Source organism: Leptonotus elevatus, chromosome 6, assembly GCF_054856555.1.
Source record: "Leptonotus elevatus isolate MCC_2025b chromosome 6, RoL_Lele_1.0, whole genome shotgun sequence".
Taxonomy (NCBI): Eukaryota; Metazoa; Chordata; class Actinopteri; order Syngnathiformes; family Syngnathidae; genus Leptonotus; species Leptonotus elevatus.
In genome coordinates, this window is record NC_141244.1 from 18366376 (window position 1) to 18386836 (window position 20461).

The 20461-nt window shown below is 41.6% G+C and overlaps 2 protein-coding genes across 3 annotated transcripts; one reads left to right on the top strand and one right to left on the bottom strand.

Annotated features, from left to right (window-relative positions):
- Positions 1-285: 285 nt before the first annotated feature.
- bag6 (BCL2 associated athanogene 6) lies at positions 286-14106 on the bottom strand. 2 transcript variants are annotated; one of them, XM_086079193.1, is made up of 25 exons: positions 13991-14106; positions 12943-13030; positions 12753-12870; positions 10785-11002; positions 10631-10702; positions 10191-10313; positions 9730-9932; positions 9509-9641; positions 8821-9021; positions 8449-8539; positions 8066-8113; positions 7216-7568; positions 7068-7140; positions 6568-6884; positions 6059-6323; positions 5044-5213; positions 4795-4848; positions 4568-4676; positions 4227-4351; positions 4003-4137; positions 3248-3304; positions 2942-3151; positions 2157-2264; positions 1244-1390; positions 286-1041 (listed from the first exon to the last, which is right to left on the bottom strand). In XM_086079193.1, exons 2-25 carry the CDS (start codon positions 13021-13023, stop codon positions 946-948), a joined length of 3507 nt encoding a protein of 1168 aa, XP_085935319.1. In that variant the 5' UTR covers positions 13024-13030; positions 13991-14106; the 3' UTR covers positions 286-945. The 2 variants fall into 2 exon arrangements, with proteins under 2 accessions (XP_085935319.1, XP_085935318.1); XM_086079192.1 differs by having other exon boundaries at positions 8311-8539.
- Positions 14107-14571: 465 nt separating this feature from the next.
- glrx3 (glutaredoxin 3) lies at positions 14572-16195 on the top strand. The gene has a single exon (XM_086077310.1). The coding sequence runs from the start codon at positions 14716-14718 to the stop codon at positions 15685-15687; it is 972 nt and encodes a 323-aa protein (XP_085933436.1). The 5' UTR covers positions 14572-14715; the 3' UTR covers positions 15688-16195.
- Positions 16196-20461: the final 4266 nt, after the last annotated feature.

Here is a 20461-nt window from a genome sequence, read left to right on the forward strand (position 1 = left end):
CACCTGACCCAACAGGATGACAAGCCGGAAGTCGAGCAGGTGGTTTGACCCGTTTTGTACTTTCACATGTCATTTGCGCAATAAAACCAGCAAGTGTGGAATTTCTATATAATTAGGGAGAGAATATTTGGATTGTAAACATGGACTAAAGCCATAAGTGGCAAATGGAATATTAGGTTACAAAAAAAGCTAGGACTATTTTCATTTTTAATGACTCAAAAGGATGTTTTTTTTTTTCTTGTTATACTGTCACACTTAAATGCGGAAAAATATGACAACCACAAATTGTAATATTAGGACTTTATTGACGTTGCAGCTCTAAAATAACTTACTTTAAACCCCCAAACTATACATTTTTTCTTATCAAATTAATTCAGACTTTAATTTTGAAGTTTAATTTGTTTTTCTTTACAAGGGTGCCCTACTAATCTATACTAAAAAATAAAACTTAGTGTGCACCTTGAGTGTATTATTTGAAAGCTGTATGCTTTAAATCAATAGTGTGTTAATAACTACAATGTTTATTTAAACCAAGGTTGTTTTATTAAGCGTTACTGTACATTCATGTACGAAAAACATGATGTTCGTCCCATGAAAGTGAACACACAAGCACTGGAGAGCGCAAAACTGGAATGGTATAGCGCCTTCTGGTGGACAAATGCAACACAATTTTTTTTGCCGATAATATCTCAAAAGATAGCTGAGAGGGCAACAGCTCACGTTAAAAAATGGCTCAAAAACAAACAAAAAAATGGAGCAGGGGCACACAAAAACAACTAAATCAGAACATTTGGGAGTAAAGAACACGCAGAACAATAATAAATAGGCACTATTAGCATCCTGTCGTTAGCACTGGACTGAGTGAAAAAGAAGAGGTGGAAGAAGGAAGGAAGGGCGGGCGTACGGCGTGGTAAGGTTGGGTCGGCGATGACGACGGCAAGCGTACTACGAGTCTGACAAGAAGGCTTTGCGCGTGTCCGGGAACTGCTGAGCGCTGAAGTCGGCGTCGTCCCGCACTCGCTTTTTAATGTCTGCTTTCACCTGTGCGGGAATACAAAGACAAAAGGTTATAAGAGGAATTTTATATAGTGGACCTTAGATAGTTCCCTAATACAATAATATCGAGGTTTTTTTTTTCTACAGCATCAGTCCATAATTAGGCAAACAATTAAAAATACACCATTTATAAGGCACTGCTATTTTCACTTTACAGGGATTTCAAGTTAAGTAGTGCAGCAATCACCTGCTCTGAATAAGCTTCCCTCAAGTCGGGTGCGTCCAGCTCTTCCTGCAGACGCTCGCCGGATGTGATGGGCTTCACGCCGGCTGTCCTAGCCGCCTGGCTAACAGCGTCTGACAGTGACACCAGGCTCCCGCTGCCCAGTCCCGTCTGAGAACATAACATAAAAAAATAAAATTAAAATAAAAACATTGCAGTGAGGAAGGAGTTTAATTAACAGTGCATCAATTAAAACCTTGGTATTAAATTAACCAAAGCTAACAAAATAAGAAAAGCTAAATTGAAGAAGAAGAGAAAAAAAAACCATTTTCATTAAAGCCAGTATCTCACTGAGTGGCGCAGAAATACTTGCACACAAGTGTTGCTTTTTCGTCAGACTTCCTTCGGTGTTGCAAAATGTTGCTAAGAGTAAAAAGTCTGGAGTATAGAGAGTAGAAACTAAGAGGTTTTGAGTGTCTGACAATTGTCTTTGCAACGTTTTGCAAAATTGAACGAAGCCTGCTGAAAAAGCAACACTTGCTACGTGCGCGCACCCTCACAAGTTTGCGCCGCTCAGTGAGATACGGATTTTAGTGTACGGTACTCCAAAGTCTGTGGTTGGATATACGGTTCCTATATTTGATTTGTGGATGGTTGTTTTAAAAATATTTTTGGTTGCGTTTTTAACTACACAATATATATATATTTTTTCATTTTGCACACATGAAATATATATATATATATATATTTTTTTACTATATACAAAATATTAAAAACTAAAACGGACTAAAACTAAGCATAAAAAAAACAAACCAACCAGCTCTGAAAACTAATTATAGTTAACAAAAAATAAATAAAAAATTCAAAATGAAATAAAAAAAGAACCATCATGAAAATCCCCAAACTATTATTTATTACACAAGCATCCATCGCTCACCTTCCTACGTTTGGCCGGCATGCCGTGCAAATAGGCATCGGACAGCGGCGGCTGCGCCTTCATCTTCCTCTGTGTCATCATGTCACAACGGATGATGGGTACCCACTCCTGCCAAAACGATTCAAAATCCATAATCATCACCTTTCAAGATTATCAATGCATCTTAAAGTCGGGATCTTCATTTAACAAGGAACAGTCAAGGAGCCATCCATTTTCTGAAGCTAGCATGCATGTTTATAATTGTCAATTGATGCCACAAAATGGTTACAGGAAGTTCCTCCCTTCACTTCAAAATAGTTCCTTGCCACCAAGATTCCACAAGCTGCACCAAAGCAACACTTTTATACAGTGGACCCGTGGCTAATTTATGCCTCAATTTGGTTTTTGACATGTTTTTTTTACCCCCTGCCGTTTTTTTCTTTAGCTTTCAGACTATATGTTCATGGGTGCCATGACTGGCATTGTCTTAAATGATATTGATATTGGTGGTGATATGTTCCATAAAGATAAAAGTGATGTTTTTTGTTCATTTATCAATTTTAGTAGTCATATTTTTTTCATTCATTTCTTTTTTGTATGATACACAATAGTTTCAATAAAATGCATTTTTGTTTCTCCGGAAATGATTAATTGGATTAAGATGGATTCCTATGGAAAATATTACTTCGGCTGTCGTACGGTTTAGTTTTAGTCACACTTTTTGAAACAAATTACCGTAATTTCTGACACATTGAGCTCACACACACAATTAATCCCCGGGTTCCAATGAAGGAAAAAGTTCTCACAGGAGGAACGGTGGCTGCCCATGTTTCCGACTCTCCCGCCGAGACCTCGCTGGTGCCCTCGGCCCCTGCCGCTGCCTTGTCGCCGCCCAACGGCGCGGCCCCGCCCGCGGCGCCCAGATCGGCGGGCGGCGCTCTGGTCTCCCGTGACGACGACACTGACATGGCCTCCTCTGCTGTGGTGGCGGCGGCCGGAGAGAGGGTGTCACTCATCTTTGGAGAGACGGGAAAAAAGGGGAGGGAAGTCAAGCACAGGTTTAAATATCACAAATAAGTAATGAAGTAGAAAGGAGGAGACAGATGGTTTACCGTCGCACTTTGTGTCCGTTCTGGTTGCTGTGTGTCGCTGGCGGCCAACTGATCCCTCTGTGAAAAGAAAAATGTTATATATTATTTATAAACAGTTAAGATGGCTGAAGTAACAGGATATAAGAGGAAGAGCTTCGTCAACATACAACATGTGAATTCCTTAAACTTTATACACAAATAATTCATGTCAAAAAATGTGGTTGCTTTCTATCGTTAAACTAATTCCCTGCTGTGGAGGTTTATATTCGTTAACTGAACGGCATACAATGTGGGGCAAATGACGCCATGTGAATACTATCTGGAAGCTTTGTTTCACATCATCGTTCGCCCTATTTTTGCACCCGTGAACGGCACACGTGGGCACCGTTGTGAAGCCGTTCGTGAAAATCCGGAATGAACAAACAAACGAATGAATCAAAGTAACTTGTTGTAAGCAACACGAGCGCTCGTCATCATTTGCCTGCGTCGTCTCGCTGGCCGCAATTGTTAGCCACAGAATTGTTTGACCCACACCAAATGGCTGCCGGGTCGATAGGTGGGGGGTCGGTCACGTCACGTGAGTGCTATGTATAAAGCACTGGTGGAAACCCTGTATATGAAAATAAATCAGTCTACCAAATGGTTGAGGCAGCATCTAGGGTCCTTAAAATCGATTATTATTAGTCGAGTGGGTAGTACAGTGTGCAAGGGGCTATGGGCACGCTCTAAACCCAGGAAATAAGCCGAGCTATCACGGAAGCAGTGGCGGCACTTACCGGCGTGTAAACAATATAATTCTGGATCTGCTCCATGTTGACGGGAAGGTGGTCCAGGATAAACTGCAGCCTCATGGTCATCATGCTTGTCATCCAGTTAAGCAGACTAGGGCTGACGTCGCTCGACATCCTCCGCTGGATGTAAACAATGCAAGTTATACATCACAGATATAGATATCAAATGGAAAATAAGGATAGAAGCGGAAGAAGTGGCGATGACATACGATGCGGTGGTTGATGACGGTGGTCAGAGCTGGTTGGTCTCCTCTCAGGCAGTGTAGATTGAGTGCGAGGCACTCAAACAGAGCCTGGTTGCACAACTGAAGCAGACGAAGTCCGAAAGAATCATCTGGGAAACAGAGATAACAAAAACATTTTTTTTTATTAAAACTAACATTTAATTAATCAACTTTTTAAACCAACTTACAACGCCATATAGAAGCAGAATTTTACATGTCACATATTTGTCTACTTTTGACTCCTCTACCACAGACATGAGCATGTGGTAGCTGCCATTACAGTTAAATGAACAATAGGTAACAGCGCGCACACAAATGACGTGCACCTGTGCAGCGAAGGATGTGTGTGGCGATCTGCGTCAGCTGCTGTCTAAAGAAGGACATGTTGGTCTGGGTAACATCCACGCCCTCCAGCACGGTGACCGAGGATTCCCTCTGTGTTCAGCAAAAAAGAAGAGGAAAAAAAACGAAGAAAAAAAAACGCATGACTAAAATAATGTACGACAAGGACAGTTTGGTGCAAAAAAAAAGAAAGACAAAAACCTCAACTCACAAAGCTCTCGGTGATGTCTTCCTCCAGTTCTTGCACAATGGTGTCAGCAGCGGCCTGTAAAGAACAATTTTTTTTTAATTTAGCTTTAACAAAAGGGGGGATTTCTTATCCCCTTGTTTTTTTTTTTTTGGTCTTATATTGCTTGTTTATTTGTTAAGTAATTTGTTCTTATTTTGTACTGTTCTGTGCACGTAAATGTTCAATTAAAATACTAAAAATAAATTTGAGAAGAGAACAAGCGGTACTGACGGCGATGTTATCATCAGTGGGCTCTCGGCCGTTGAGGTAGTTCTGACGGAAGAACTGGGCCAGCTGGGTTTGGATGCGGCCCAGGGGCTGGTGATGGCCGTGCAGCAGCATGACCAAGTCCGACATGGTGAACGTCTGGCAAACCAGCATCAGCAGCTCGCCGAAGAACCCTGACCGCAACAGACACAGGATGAGGAACCGAGGGAGTGGGATCCTTCAGTTGTTTAAAAAAGGATGTGAAATTGATCTGCTACACAAGGGACAGGAAAGATTAGTAAGGTCATTTAAAAATTAGTACGTAACCCTTTTTTTTTTTTAATAATGAAATAATTAATCCTCCATTATTCCAAATTAGGGCTTTCAGTCAGTTACAATTTGTAATCGTAATTAATCGCATGAGTTCCAGTTAACTGTGATTAATCCGAAATTAATCTCACATTGTATATCTGTTCTAAATTTTCAACAAAATATTTATATTTTTCAAACTTTTATTACTCCTGTTAAATAATAAAAGTGGACAAATGTGTGCACCTAATGCAATTATGGTTGTATACGGTAATTTTATAGTAATTCAGTTATTTGAAAATATATATTATACAAGTTCAAATGAATGTAAAACATTAAGTCATCAATTTCTGTTGAAGCAATTGTCCTGCCACTAGGGGGCATTAGCGTTTTATGTTGGATGTTGGTGACAGGAACAGTACATTTTTAACTCCATATTAACATGCTAATTTTGAGACCCCTAATCCAAATAAATGGCACATGCTCAAATGTGCATGTTTTATTGTAACTTAAAAATAATAATCAAATCTCATTTTAAAGAGTTCTTTGTTGTGAATTATTAATTTATATTTATACATCAATAAATAAAATCTACTGTATATGTGTCCTGTAATTATTTATTTTATGTATTTTTAATGTTAGAGACCCATTATCCAGACATCCTGAAAATGCTTTAAATTGTAACAAAAAAAATGTGTATGGCTACAGCATACTTCATTGTGTCACCTACCAGATGGCTCCTCCGGGCTGATGAAGATGTTGGTGCTCTGCGAGAGCCTCTGCATGAACTGGGCAATGCTTTCCGTGTCATTCTGCGCCTGGCCCAGGGAGCCCATCATGCTGGTCAGGACGCCACGGACGATGCCGATAAACGGCTCTGGGTTGAGGGCGTCGGGTGCCGCCGCGGGGTTTGATGTGGGATTGGAACCCGCGCTGGAAGCGCCAGTGGTGCCGGTGGGGGGTGGAGGAGGCGGCGGTGGCTGGGAGAAGATGGGCTGCGTGGAGTGGAAAGGAAAGTGGAAATGGACACCAAAAAGAGTCAAAACTGAAAGCCAGTCGCACAACAAGCGGCAAAAGTACCGTACTCAAGATTTATGTAGAAGTATAGATACAAAGACTAGAGTAAAAGTAGACGTCCTGATCCAATTCCAATACTTGAGTAAAAGTGAGTGCCACCTACAGTATTTTTATTGACCAACAAACAACATGGCCAAACTGCAAAGGAAAAAGCACACCTACCTGCTGCATCAAGTCGGCCACTCCCCGCATGATGTTGGGAATGCTGGAGGTGGTGACCGTGATGGAGGGCGCCCCCGCCTGGCCGGTGGCGCCGAGCAGCGAGCCGAGCATTTGGCCGATGTCCGGCATCTCATGCGGCTGGGCCTGCTCGCCACCGTTGCCCTCGGACTGATTCGGCGCACTGGCGGTGTTGGTGTCGCCGCTCGAGACGGAAAAGGGGGAAGACGAGGAGGTGGAGGACGTTTGGGAGGAGGACGAGGATGTGGAGGAGGATGTTGAGGTGGACGGGGAAGAGGTGGGGTTAGCCGTCTGACCAGCTGTGAAAAGAAGGAATTGAATACGGATGACAGCAGTATTTCATTTTAAAGGGGAGATACACTGATGTGCCCTAAACATGTTATTAAAAGCCTGTGAACTATTTTACATTTTTTGGGGGGGGAAATGTATCTGTCCCCTCTTAGATGTTCCCATGAATTAATCAAATGTATATATATACGTGCCCATTTGTCCAGGCATCAGAAGCTGACCAACCACCGCACTAATCATCTGGTTGACAGCAGCAGCGTTGAAAGGCTGTAAACAAGACAATTAAATGATTAGATAAAAAATTTGTGAAATTGTCAGTAACAACCAAATAAACCTTCCTACCTGCCCAGGCTGCTGACCCGGCATGGCCGCCCTAACGTTTATGGTAGTCCCTCGGGTGCCGAACGCCGGCAGAGGGATGTTGGGAGCGAAGGGGGGCCGGGTGAACACCACTCTGGCCTGGGGCTGAGGGCCGGAGTGAGGGGGCGGCGGCGGCGCAGTGGGCGTGGTGGTCGGGGTGTTGGGACCCGTGGTTGTGGCCGAGGAGTTGGCCGTGGAGCTGTAGCCGGGAGGGGTGGGCTGCGGCGGGACTGGTTGGCCCGTGGCAGCGGCGGTGGCGGCACTGGCCGCCACAGCCGTGGCATACTGAGTGATCTGTTGCATGAGATTACGCATGAAGTCTGGTGGAAGGCCACCTAAAGAAGCAAAATCAGAGTTAACAGTCATCAACACCCATTTAAAAAATGGCTCAATTAAAAAAAGAAGTCAACCACCCAAAGGTTTTTTGACAATAAGATGTTCCATGCAGCCCAACAAAATTTTTGGAATATGAATTAAGCAGCAAAATCCAGCCGTTTTTATACATCTCAGGGGCGGCCATTTTGCCAGTTGATGTCAATCAAAGATGACATCACAGTTGCTCAGGTAACAACCAATCATAGCTCAGCTTCAGATTTTGCTGCATAACACAAATTCCAAAAATTTAATATTAATCAGAATGTCATTTTTACACTAGTGAGGTCACATGTAACACGTTGTTGTCAAGAAATGTTTAAGGTTGACTTCCACTTTAAGGCGACAACTTCAATGCCCTCATCTCACGTTGGTACCTTAAACACAGCAAACTAGGCAAAAGCTGGCTTTGACTTGCCAGTGTGAAAAGGGTGCTTGTGCTGGGGAAATATATTTTTACCTGGCTGTCCTGGCATCTGGTGACCAGCAGTCGGGTTCGGGCCTGTGCCTACATACACACATGCATAAATATCACAAAAACAGACTATTTTTTGTATAAAAACACAAACACTTATATGACCACTAAGTTGATCCTGCAGGGAAGGAAGAAAACAAACAAACACATTTAACCATTAAAATGCCACACTGGCAGCCGTAACGTGTAAGAAAAACATTCAAATCAGTGGCAGGCAGGGGACAACACACCGTCCGTGTTCATCTGCATCATAACCACCGGGCCTGCCTGGTGGCTGATCCTGATGACACGGGGGCCGGCCTGGCCCTGTCCCTGTCCAGCCTGTTGATTGGACGTGTAAGTCTGTGGAGGAGAGGTCTGTCCCTGACCTGCCTGCTCCGACTGACCGGCCGGCGGAGCGGGCGGGGCTTGTCCTTCGGTGCCGTTGGCTGTGGCGGACATGGTGGTGCCCAGGTTCATCTGTGTGTGTGGGGGTGGGGTGGGGGGGGGGCTTGAATTAGCAGTGACCAATGAGACAAAGCTGCTCTCAGCGAAGAGTATGAAAAAAAATGTGCGCCTTTAATTTTATGTGGTCAACTTTTCTTTTTTCTTTTTTTTTACCAACATATAGAGAGTACAGATGTTTTCAAGTGTACAGAGTAAAAAAAATTTTTAAAAAATAAAACTACCCCAAAAATCTATTTAATTAATTTGTAATTTGTACTTGTTTACTTGAAACCACTGCCCACTCTCAAACTTACTTGCACAGGAATGTGGTGGTGCACGGCGCCAGGCATCGTGACAGGAACAGTATAGTGGGAGATGGGTCGAACCACGTGAAGGTGGCGCGGCACCGGGCTCAGGAGATTCAGCCGCAGGTCGCTCAGTGCCACCAGGGCGTTGCCCACAAGACGCAGACACTCCCATGTGAGGACCAGAGTCTGCTGGTCGTCCTCTCTTTCCTGTGGACAAAAAAAAGCAATTAGTCACTTTAATTGCCGCTAAAAAAATTAAAACGTGAGCAGAGTCATTTTCATGTTTTCTGTATGACAAGAAATTAGGCCAGTAAAAGCCAATCATGCTGAATATATGATGAGAAAGCAAGTGTAAGCCTTAAAACAAAAAGTGCAGCTCAGCCTCTGGCTAGTGGACATAGCGGCTAGCATTATGCTTTTGCCGTTTGAATAAATAGAAAAGATGTAGGCCATTATAATGTAAGTGATTAAACATCCATATTTTATTTAAATACATATTATTTTTAAGGAGGAATCCTTCATTTAGGGCGGTTAGCACATCCGCGTCACAAGTGAAAATGTTGTGGGTTCAAATCCAGGCTCCATTAAAACCAAGATAGTTACCCAGCTGTAACTTCTACCGTATCGTCAACGACCCCAATCATGCAGAGTAGTGTGACTTGTATGTGTGTGTGTGTGTGTGTTTAAATCCTACTGTGTTGTTGTTGTATTCTGCAGAGGTGGCTGTCTCCAGGATGGTGTGAGCTCTCTGGATGAAGGGCTGCAGCCTCTCCTCCACCCGCCGCAGTTCCGACAACATCTCGACCAGATCAGTTGGGCTGGGGTGGCTAGTGGGGAAAAACAAAACAATGACTGATTTACTTCTAATAAAACAAAACAAGCCAATTATGAGAAACAAGCGTGTGAGAGGCTCACAGCGGTCCAGGTTGAGGTGTCGGTCCCTCGGGTGGCGCCGAGGAGGCGGAGGGCGGCGGTGGCGGCGGCGTCACAGGAGGAGGAGAGGTGTCCATGGGCTGAGCAGAGGGAGACGGGGTGGAGGTGGTGGACGAGGGAGGTGGCGGGGCGGCAGCGGATGGAGTCTCCCTTTGGGCATGAACAGACGGGTCGGCTGACCGACCCTGACACAGACACAAATGCAGGAATTAACAAAAGCCAAGGTTGGATTTTAATAGGAGACTTGGAATAAAATTCTCCATGTAAAAATATAAATATAAATAAAAAAGGAAAACTACAACCAACACAAAAATTCAACCAACAAACTGAATAATAACAAAACAAAAATTTTAAAAATCAAAATGTACAAAAAAACTACAATAAAATCCAAAGCTAATTTAACTTTGCAAGTGAAGACCACTACTCTAATTCTCCAGTCTCACCTCCATCCTTTCGATGAGTTCATTGACATCCCTCAGCATGTTTTCAGCGAGCAACAACCTCAGGCGAGGTTCGCTATGCATCGGCTGATCCATGTCAATGTGCACATTCACCGACCCGTTGTTCTGAAAGAAAAAAGGCGGATGAAAATATTGGAGCATATGGATTATAAAACTGACTTTACTGCTCTTTCGCCTGAGAGGCACAAGAACCAAACACACAGCTTCTTGAACAACTGGTCAGATAAAAAAAAAATGTTTTTAAGTCTACAATCAACGTTGTGCTCGGGGTTACACTGACTAGACACTAATCCCAGCTTCATGTTGGTATATTAAATAGGTGTGTGCATGAATGAGGAACTATAGTGGCAATGAGTGTTTTGCATTGTGATTGGCCACGATGCTCGTTGTGTGTCACTCCCGCGGTGCGAGTTGTGACCTACCCCAGTGCTGGTTGTCACTCTGGCATTCCTTGCATTGTCCCCCATGCCGGACACCATCTGCTGTACTGACATCTAAACAAGGTAGAGGGAACAAATGTCAACACTGGTAACTGGAAGGGGGGAAAAAATAACTAAAAAGGTCAACAGGTTGCACCTGTATTTGTTGGGGGTCCATGATATTGACGGGGAGGTTGAAGGTGCCCAGCATGACGTAGCTGTTGGCGTTACGGTCGTGCGGAGGCGCATGGGGCCCGTCCTGTGATGACGATGAGCCACCGCCGCCATCGGCCGAGATGCCACTCGACCCCGAGCCGGGTTGGGAGGGCGGAGGGGGCGCGCGCTCCACTAGGTGAATCACCTTGCCGCCCACATCTAAGACACACAGGAAACATTGGAGAGGAGGGGTGTTACTTAAAATTAATCATATAAAGTGGACGCCTGCAAACAAACTCACTCACGCACGCAGCACCAACTTGACAAGTCACATGTAGTGTAAACTTAAGAAACACAAAAATGTATATGCAGGGATCACCAACAACATAAAGAAACATGTTAGCTGTTTCCGTCCACCCTGAGTGGCTAACTACAAAACTTTTTTTTTGACCATGTCGAAATGGCTGCTTGAATTTACATATGAAACAAAACAGTAGTCATATAGATTCAAGTAACATACAGGCATGTGATTTGACCAAAGTGAAATTATCTGAAAATTTAGCCGGGGGTCTGGGGGCCGCGGGCACTCAGCTAGGTCCAGAGCTCATGGGTTTTCCGTGTTTTTGAGTACTTTCAATGCACTCAGATGACAAAGAAATAGACAAAACAACAGCATAAATTTTCAATGTATATTGAACTATCCCATATAAAATTGCAGTTTTAGTCAACTCAAAATCAGTCACATTCAAAAACATTGGACTGCCTTTGCTTTTAAAAACTATCACTGAGAATATCATCATATATATTTACCATGCAATAAATCATTTAATCAATCATTCTTAATTTAATACATAATGCATGACAAAAACATAAAATACCTCATGCAGCAAGCTCTAGTAAAAACACAATCATGCATTCGGATTGACTAAGATCATCTCTGTAACTGCATACATCAAGATAGTCAACATGTTGAAACCTGAAAAGTGCAAACATGCAGCATTCATTTGAGTTTGTGCCAATGATTAACCATGTTAAATATTTATGACCATTTTTATTACGTTATAATATTTTCGAAAATTTGATTTCGATTAATTTGAAACGTTTACCACCGACCTCAAAATTCACGACTCTGTCAGCAACTGGCGCAGGTTCACGTCTCTCTATTACCGCTTCCGATTGTGATGTCAATAAGGTCTGGAGGCCGTAAAGTTTTGGAGTTTTCGTTCGGGCACCGAAACTTCCAGCGATGGAATAATTTGTTGTTCTTGACTGGAGTTCTTTCACGTGTTTTTTGCTCTTTGCGTGACTTTCAAGAGCTTTGAAACCTCTCGCACCATCGTCAACGGTATCATAGCACCAAATGCAAAGCGCTTTCCCGGCACGATCGATCTTCCGAATAAAGTCACTGAACAAATTCGTCACAGTCTTCTTTCCAACATTTGTAGATATATCCTTCTCTAACCAGTCCCATCGAAACTTGTTTTTTACGATCTTGTCAATTTCCTTAACTCGCGGAGCATCTTTGCGTTCGATCACGGACATTTCTTTAAACACCCGGCAAAAACGTCTGAGAAATGAACAATGGCATACTCCTGTGCCTTTATAACAAGCGCGTTTATTGGTCAACAAACAATGGCATACGCCTATGCCTTTATAACAAGCGCTCTTATTGGTCAACACGGAGACTTCCGCCAATCGCAAGATCGGTTTCATTTCAGTTGCGGAAACACTAAAACGGAATGCTGTAGAGAGACGAAATCGGATTTTTTTTGGGGGGGGGGAGATAAAAAAAGCGGAATTCCGCGAATTAGCGGAAAAATCACATGCCTGAACATAACAGACTAATGTGACTCATTGTAATAATTTGAATTGTGAGACCAGTAAAGGTTCAACACCATCTATTGGAAAGTAGAGCATTTTTGTATTTCCAATTGTGCTCAGTTAAGTGGAGCATATGTGGATTACTTACTGTAGTCTGCCAAGGTCCTTTCATCCTGCAAGACTCTGCCCTGATAGATAAGCCTCTGTTTGTCAATGGGAATCCCCACAGAAGACGCGATGTGCTCCTTGAACTCTTTTACGGTCAACTACAGGGAAGGAAGGCCAAATTAAGCCATTTACAAAGTGAAAATCCAGTTTGGAGTTACTTCCTCTCTTACCTGAGCGCCGACAGTGTAGGTTCTGCTCTGAGAGTCTAATGTTTTCACCGTCACTTCTATATCTGCACTTTGTTCCTCCATGGTGTTCCTGTAATATGCAACAAGGTTAATCAACATAATAATATTCAACATTATGCTTTCACCGTGTGCTTTGGTGTCACGTAGAATGAGTCCCCAATACTGGCCCAATACGATACCTGGTTTTGGGACTCATTCATCCCAAAATATAATAATAATAATTAATCTAAGCTAATGAAGAAAAACTGTATATTTGCTTACATAGCCACCATGTCTACATTTTTATAATAGTATTTGTATAATAACTATTTTTGGTAGTTTTGTTATTTAAAAAAACAGCATCAACATTTTTTTCTGATTGTATTTTCACGAGTCTTTCTAACCTTTGTCTAATTTGACTGATGACGCCGGCAAATTTGTCAGTTAAATAGTTCAGTAGTCCCATTAAAAAAAAAAAAAACTTTTTTAAAGCGCAATGATACACTATAGCCAAACATTGACTGAGCTGAAGTGGCATTACTTTTACAATGACACAGACTGGAATGAGCTGGTTATGTCTCGTTACGTCATTTATTTTCGAAAGTAGATCAGACAAATAGAATTCCATCCATCCATTTCCCGAACCGCTTATTCCCTGCAAAAGCAAACTAAAACTAGTACTGCACTTGAAAAGTAAACACAGACAGTTCTTCTGGGAAGGGTGCCACTTTAATCAGTGCCGTTGTTCAAATCTGTGTACAACGTTGACGTTCTGGATTCATCTAGATAGACGAACAGAAAACGCTCGACTAGGAAAAAAACAACAGCACTAATATAAATCAAATATCTGAAAAACACTAGCCTCCTCCTCAAGTATACTAGCTGACCCGAGCGAGTGACCGATCCTGTGTGACGGAGGTTAGCAACCAACCTAGCAATAGCGATGCCCGAGCTAACGTTAAGCAAAAAACAGATATATTTTTTGCCAAGACACAAACTATGGTCGGATTGGCTGTTGCGTACTTTTCTAGGAAAAAACGTACAGTATTACCTTGATGGTGGCGGTGCCCCTTTTACTTATCTGTCGTACACTTCTGTTTCTTATCACCAAATTCCAAACGCTTTCCGGCTAGCGTCTCTAACTAGCTAGCACTTGCCGGGGTATGGGGAAGTGACGTAACTTGGAACAGGAAACTAGAATTTACTTGTAATTTTTTAATTAATAAATTATTTTGTGGTATTTGTTGTGCATGTACATTTGCAATCTATTGTTACAATTTCATACTCTATAATTTGAGTGTCAGCATCAGTGAATGGGAAAAAAATCGCAGAAGAAAAGGCTTAGTTTTACTTGTTTATTTTCTGGACATTTGTTATCGTTATTCCAATTTTTGTACCCTATAAATTGTGTATTATGTCGCTCAATGAAAAGGGTCAGAAAGAGAATATAATTTGTATTTATTCTTTTTGTTTCGTTTCAGTTGAAACGAGAGCAAAACGAGTTGCAATACCACAAACGGACTTAGAGGGGCAGCATTGCGACAAGACGTTGCAAAACGTGTCACAGTGACGTCAGATCAACTTACCAAAGAAGACCGAAATGCTCGAAACAACATGATGGAAAACACACACACACACACACTTTAATAGAAATAATACAGAAACGGGAAACTTTTGAGTACCTTTAAACTAATTTATTTTAGTTTGAACAAAAAGTCGAAAAATGCGTCACAGTTGCGTCATCAGCAAAAAACCGGAAGCGGTGCTCGAAGCAACATGGCGAACTTCGTGGAAGCAAAAACTCGAAAGGAGTTTGAAGATTTCCTGGCCAAAGCCGGCTCTCGTCTCACAGTGGTGCATTTCCAGGCATCATGGGCTCCTCAGTGCGGCCAGATGAACGAGGTGATGGCCGAGCTGGCCAAGGAGCACACTCACGCCACGTTCATCAAGCTGGAGGCTGAAGCGGCGCCGGAGGTGTCGGAGAAGTACGACATCGCTTCCGTGCCCACGTTCGTCCTCTTCAAAGGTGGCGAGAAAGTGGACCGGCTAGATGGGGCTCATGCTCCGGAGCTGTCAAAGAAGGTCCAGCGCCTGGCTGTCAGCGGGGGCTCGGAGCCCGCTAGAGGCCCGGTGGATCTAAACGAGCGGCTGAAGAAGCTGATCAACGCGGCGCCTTGCATGCTGTTCATGAAGGGCACCGCGCAGGAGCCCCGCTGCGGCTTCAGCCGGCAGTTGGTGGCCCTCCTCAACGAGAGAAACATCCCGTTCAGCACCTTCGACATCCTGTCCGACGAAGACGTGCGCCAGGGGCTGAAAACCTACTCCAACTGGCCCACCTACCCGCAGCTGTACGCCAACGGAGAGCTCCTAGGCGGCCTCGACATCGTCAAGGAGATGGCTGAGTCCGGCGAGCTGGAGAGCGCCTGCCCTAAAGTGGTCACCCTGGAGCACCGGCTCAAGGAGACGATCAACCGGAACCCGGTGATGCTGTTCATGAAGGGCAACAAAGAAGCGGCGCGCTGCGGCTTCAGTCGGCAGATCCTGGAGATCCTGAACGGCGCCGGCGCGGACTACGGCACTTTCGACATCTTGCAGGACGAAGAAGTGCGCCAGGGGCTCAAGACTTACTCCAACTGGCCCACCTACCCGCAGCTGTACGTGAAGGGCGAGCTCATCGGGGGTCTGGACATTGTCAAGGAGCTTCAGGAGAGCGGCGAGCTGCTGAACGTGCTAAAAGGGGACTCTTAGATCAAATTCTTAAGCCCGGGGCCCGCTAGAACAACGCATCACTTGAGCCGCCACTAACAATAAAATCTGTACCAAATTGCAAAGTCTCTCCACATTTAATAGTTGAGAATATTGCTGAATATTATACAGTAGAATAGAACAATAATTATTACTTCACTTGTTATTCCAAAAATGATATGTAATGTGTACAGCAAAGCCACACTTCTTCATTGGAAAAAGGGACAGAAGTCATAAGTATATACAGCACACATACTTTTTTACAACAATGCTTTACAGTTTCATATCTACCTGTGGAGGAATTAAGCGGAGGTTCTGGAAAAATGTTTTACTAGCCGAGCGCATGTTATTGGGGCTATTCAAGTGAATTAAAGCGATCCCTGGTCTTTCAATATATTGTACCCGCTTTCCTCTTTATGGTGGTTGCACACTACACAATGTCACTCAATGAACCCACAGGTTGCTACAGAAAAAGGATGTGGTCTGTAATAAAGCCAAAAATTGGTATACATTTAAAGACTGGAGTCACTCTCAATGGCCCCAGTGACGTGCGCTCGGATCATTTTTACCACAAGCTTAACTTCTTTCATCCACAGGTACATTAGGGATTGCAAATATGGTTAAGTATTGTTATATGGATATTTTGGAACCTGTAATGGTGAAGTGTGTATATTTACTTGACTCTAAGATACCACCAGATGGTGACAAAGTTATACTTTTAATTGCTTTGGCATGCAAATTATTGCTCCACAATTAAAAACCTTTCAAAATTGACCACCAAGAAAATGTAATTATGCGATATTGTCAACTGCAGGGGATTACTGAATTTGTTTGAAAGCTTTATTGCAAACAAAATGCTGTTCACAATGACTCATACTGACAGTGTCAGCACGCAATCAGTTTCACATTTAGTCACCTTCATTTTCTGTAGGATGGAGCTTTGTTACTATTGTGTAGCACTGGGTACATTAATAAAATGTATTATTATACTTAACACTAACCCACGCTTTGTGTGTTAGATTTGGGTGAAGTAAGGTGTGTGTTTTACGATACATGCACATCTCAATATCAATATTATATATATATATTGTTGTTTTATTTCCATTTATATAAATTTTTTGGGATTTAATTTTCAAATTATATATTTTTTATATCGATTTTTATTTACACTTGTAGTCATAAATTTTTTTAAATTTTGGCAGTTTTGGTCCTCCATAGGAGGAACTGGTTGAAGTGGCTGGGGACAGGGAAGTCTGGGCTTCCCTCCTAAAGCTGCTGCCCCTGCGACCCGACCCCGGAAAAGCGGTAGTAAATGGATGGATTATGTTTGTGGAATATGAATAAAGCAGCAAAATCCTCTTCTTTTTTTTTCATCCATCTCAGAGGGCGACCATTTTGCCACTTGCCGTCGACTGAAAATGACATCACAGTTGCACAGGGCTCAGGTAACGACCGATCCCGACAGTTTGTAAACGTCACATGACCAAACTCTGAATACAGGTGAGCCGTGATTGGTCGTTACCTGAGCCCTGACCAACTGTGATGTCACTTTCAGTCAGTCGCAAGACCTCCATAATTATATATAATATTTGTTAATATTGTGAACTTTACAATCTGTCAAACTAAAAATCTTTATGAAAACAAACAATATTACATCAATATTATGTTTACAGGTATTCCTAGTTCTGTTAATATCCTGGGAGCAGAGAAATGGTTGTCATACCTGTGTGCCTCCAAAAAAAAAAAGTAGGAACGACACCTGGTGAACAGCAGAAAGCCTGCCACTGTGAACAGCGTAGGTGTCTGTTGTGTTTATTTGTGTGCTCGATACAGATGAGTAAAGAGAAAGCGGGTGACATTTACATAATCCAGGAGAACGCTGTCTGAATGCTGGGGAATTCCCCGTTGAGATGACCTTAAAGGGAAGTGAAACTTTTGACTCATCTCTCGGGTGACAGCAAGTGAGTTGTCTGCGCAAGGAAATATGGAAGACGATTCTGCGCTCACAAGCGTTGCACAAGTCAATGGTATTTCAGGACTCATACAATCATGGTATGGAGTGAGTAACTTCTAAGTGAGGTTTGTTCATTTGCAGGATTTTATTTTTTTAAAGGGAACAAAAATAATTTTATTATTATTTCTTTTTAAAGATAATACTTTTTTTTTTTTTTTTTAATACATGATCAGCATCAGATTACTTCCGTGCCGGTCATTCCTTTTAATTTCAGATGACTAAAAACAACTATAAATTAATTTACCACAATTGGTAAAAATAAATAAATAAGAGGGACCCCGAATATAGCACTGACAGACATCACAAAGTATACAATCAAATTCTATATTAATGTTTTAACATGAACAAAATCTAAATAAAGTTTTCAAATTTGTATTAGTCGTCATTTTGTGTATTAGAGCTAAAAAAAAAAATCCAGGTACCACAATTGATCACAAACATCCCAAATGCCAATCTCTTAACCTCACAATTACACAAAAGAGAAGACAATTTGTGTCAGTTGTCCTACTTCATGTCTGATGACTACAATAACCATCCATTTACCACAATTGATCACAAATATAAGTGGGACCCTGAATAGAGCCCTGAGGCATCCCACAAGCTAAATGATGTAATTTAATCTTATTTTTTGAACATGATCAAAATACAATTAAAGAAATAACCATTATTTTCTCACAACTGATAACAAAATTAAATGAGGGGGCCCCAAGGGACCCTATGCTCCAATTTCATCTCAATATTTGAAATGGTCAAAATGCATTGTTTAAATGTGTAATAAGTTGCCATTTTATTGTTGCAAGACTCACACAACCATCCATTTGTCAAAGTGGTTTGCAAATAGGAGGAGACCCGGAATAGAGCCCTGGATAGATACCACAAATATTAATCTATGAAGCAAATTTTTCTACAAGAGAGAATATAATTTGTGTAAATTGTCCTTATTAATGTTAGATGACTAAAATATCCACCCCTTTAACACAAAGCGATGACAAATAAGAGGGACCCTGAAGAAAGCCCAAAAGGACCCCACAGTAGTGGGTAAATAATCCAATTGCATTTTTATTTTTGAACATGATAAAAATCGAATTCGTTTTTAAACTTGTGTCCGTTGCCTTTTTTTATGGAAGAGAATAAAAACGATCATCCATTTTTCTGAAATTGATCACAAATAAGAGGGGATCTGGAATAGAGCTCAGAGGGACCCCACAACTTGAAGAATCCAACTTAAAAAAAGTCTTAATCTTTGAACCTGTCAAATTACGATTTCATGTCAGGTGTCCATTTTAATGTTAGACGACTAAAACAACCTTTTATGTCAATATTTTTCCTTAAAAAGAGGCAACAAAAAAATATATACTTAAGGCGTCAAAGGAAAGTTGTAATTTGAATTGATATTTGGAATAGGAGGTGTTCTTGGAATTTTTTTTTATCTTTAAGGGGTCACTGGACACAAAAAAATGGAGAAAAGCAGAGTTAATTCACTAGAAAAACATTCATAAAGTTACGCAAGTACTTTTCTATAAAATAGGCATAACCTTTACAAAAACAGAAAAAAAAAATTGAGGATAAAAGTCCTAATTTTAGTTGCATTTTTTCAAGACATAGTTATCAATATTATGATACTGAAGTCAAGTCATTTTTGTTTATATAGCGCTTTCCTATTCTGAGTGTGCAGTAGGGTCGAGTTGGGAAATTGTTGCTGTCACAATTTCTTTTGTGAAAGTATTGTTGTTGTTGTTATTGCTATTTTATGCTGTCTTCTAGTGAGAGCGAGAGAATAGTGAAACGTTTCGTGGTTAAAAAAAGGTGACCTATAAACTTGGGAATTTCACACACCACCCACATCAATGAGCAGGGTACGAAGAGTACATGACACACACACACACACACACGTATCTACATCTTAAGGTCAGTAAAAATACTTCTCATCACTCACACTTTCTTTCCTATTCTTTAACATTTATGTAAAAATATAAACATGTTTAGTGAAATTATTCCATTTGGTTTTATTTCAATTAAAAATACTCACATTCAATAACCCAATAACAGTTTTGTATCGCGTTTCTCAGTTTCAGCTGAAACGTAAAAAAAAAACAGCGGGGTTTTGAATCGGAGCCACCTACACTCACCACAGCCCCCTCTTCCTCCCTGCATGACCACAATGAAGGAAATCTGGTATATAATTTAGACTAGACACATCAGATGAATTTGGGCAGTGAGAACAACACACCAGGTGAGTGTACTCTCTTTTAAAAATTAACATACCATATATATTAGGGGTGTTAGAAAAAATCGATTTGGCAATATATCGCGATATTACAGCGCGCAATTCTCGAATCAATTCGATATGCGGCCGAATCGATTTTAAAACATCAATTTTTTAGGGGAATATTCAACAAAACGTCTTACTTAGGGTTAGGATTCACACATTAAGCATGGAAGAATGTTACATTAATGGAACATTAAGCCTTAATATTTTATTTCAGTGCTGTTCAAACAAGAAATAGACTGCAACCTGTTTGTTAAATGCAGTGGCTCAGTTATAAGCCTGAATTTTCAGATAAATAAATACATTTTCATACAAACATGTACATGTTTACTGATGAGTATTTTCCAAATTTGAGGAAAAAAAAATCGCAATAATCAATTTATAGATTTGTATTGGGATTAATCGGTATCGAATCGAATCGTGACCTATGAATCGTGATACGAATTGAATCGCCAGGTACTAGGCAATTCACACCCCTAATATATATATATATA

Bases quoted from the DNA above. Each gene is read 5' to 3' on its own strand.
- glrx3 (XM_086077310.1), top strand. From the start codon at position 14,716: ATGGCGAACTTCGTGGAAGCAAAAACTCGAAAGGAGTTTGAAGATTTC.
- bag6 (XM_086079192.1), bottom strand. From the start codon at position 13,023: ATGGAGGAACAAAGTGCAGATATAGAAGTGACGGTGAAAACATTAGAC. The intron at 6,885-7,067 runs GCACGTATATAT...TTCTTTTCACAG, and splicing joins TCTGATGCCTGGACAAATGG to CTGGTCAGACGGCTAACCCC. The intron at 5,214-6,058 runs GTAGGTGACACA...TGTTGCGGTCAG, and splicing joins CAGCCCGGAGGAGCCATCTG to GGTTCTTCGGCGAGCTGCTG.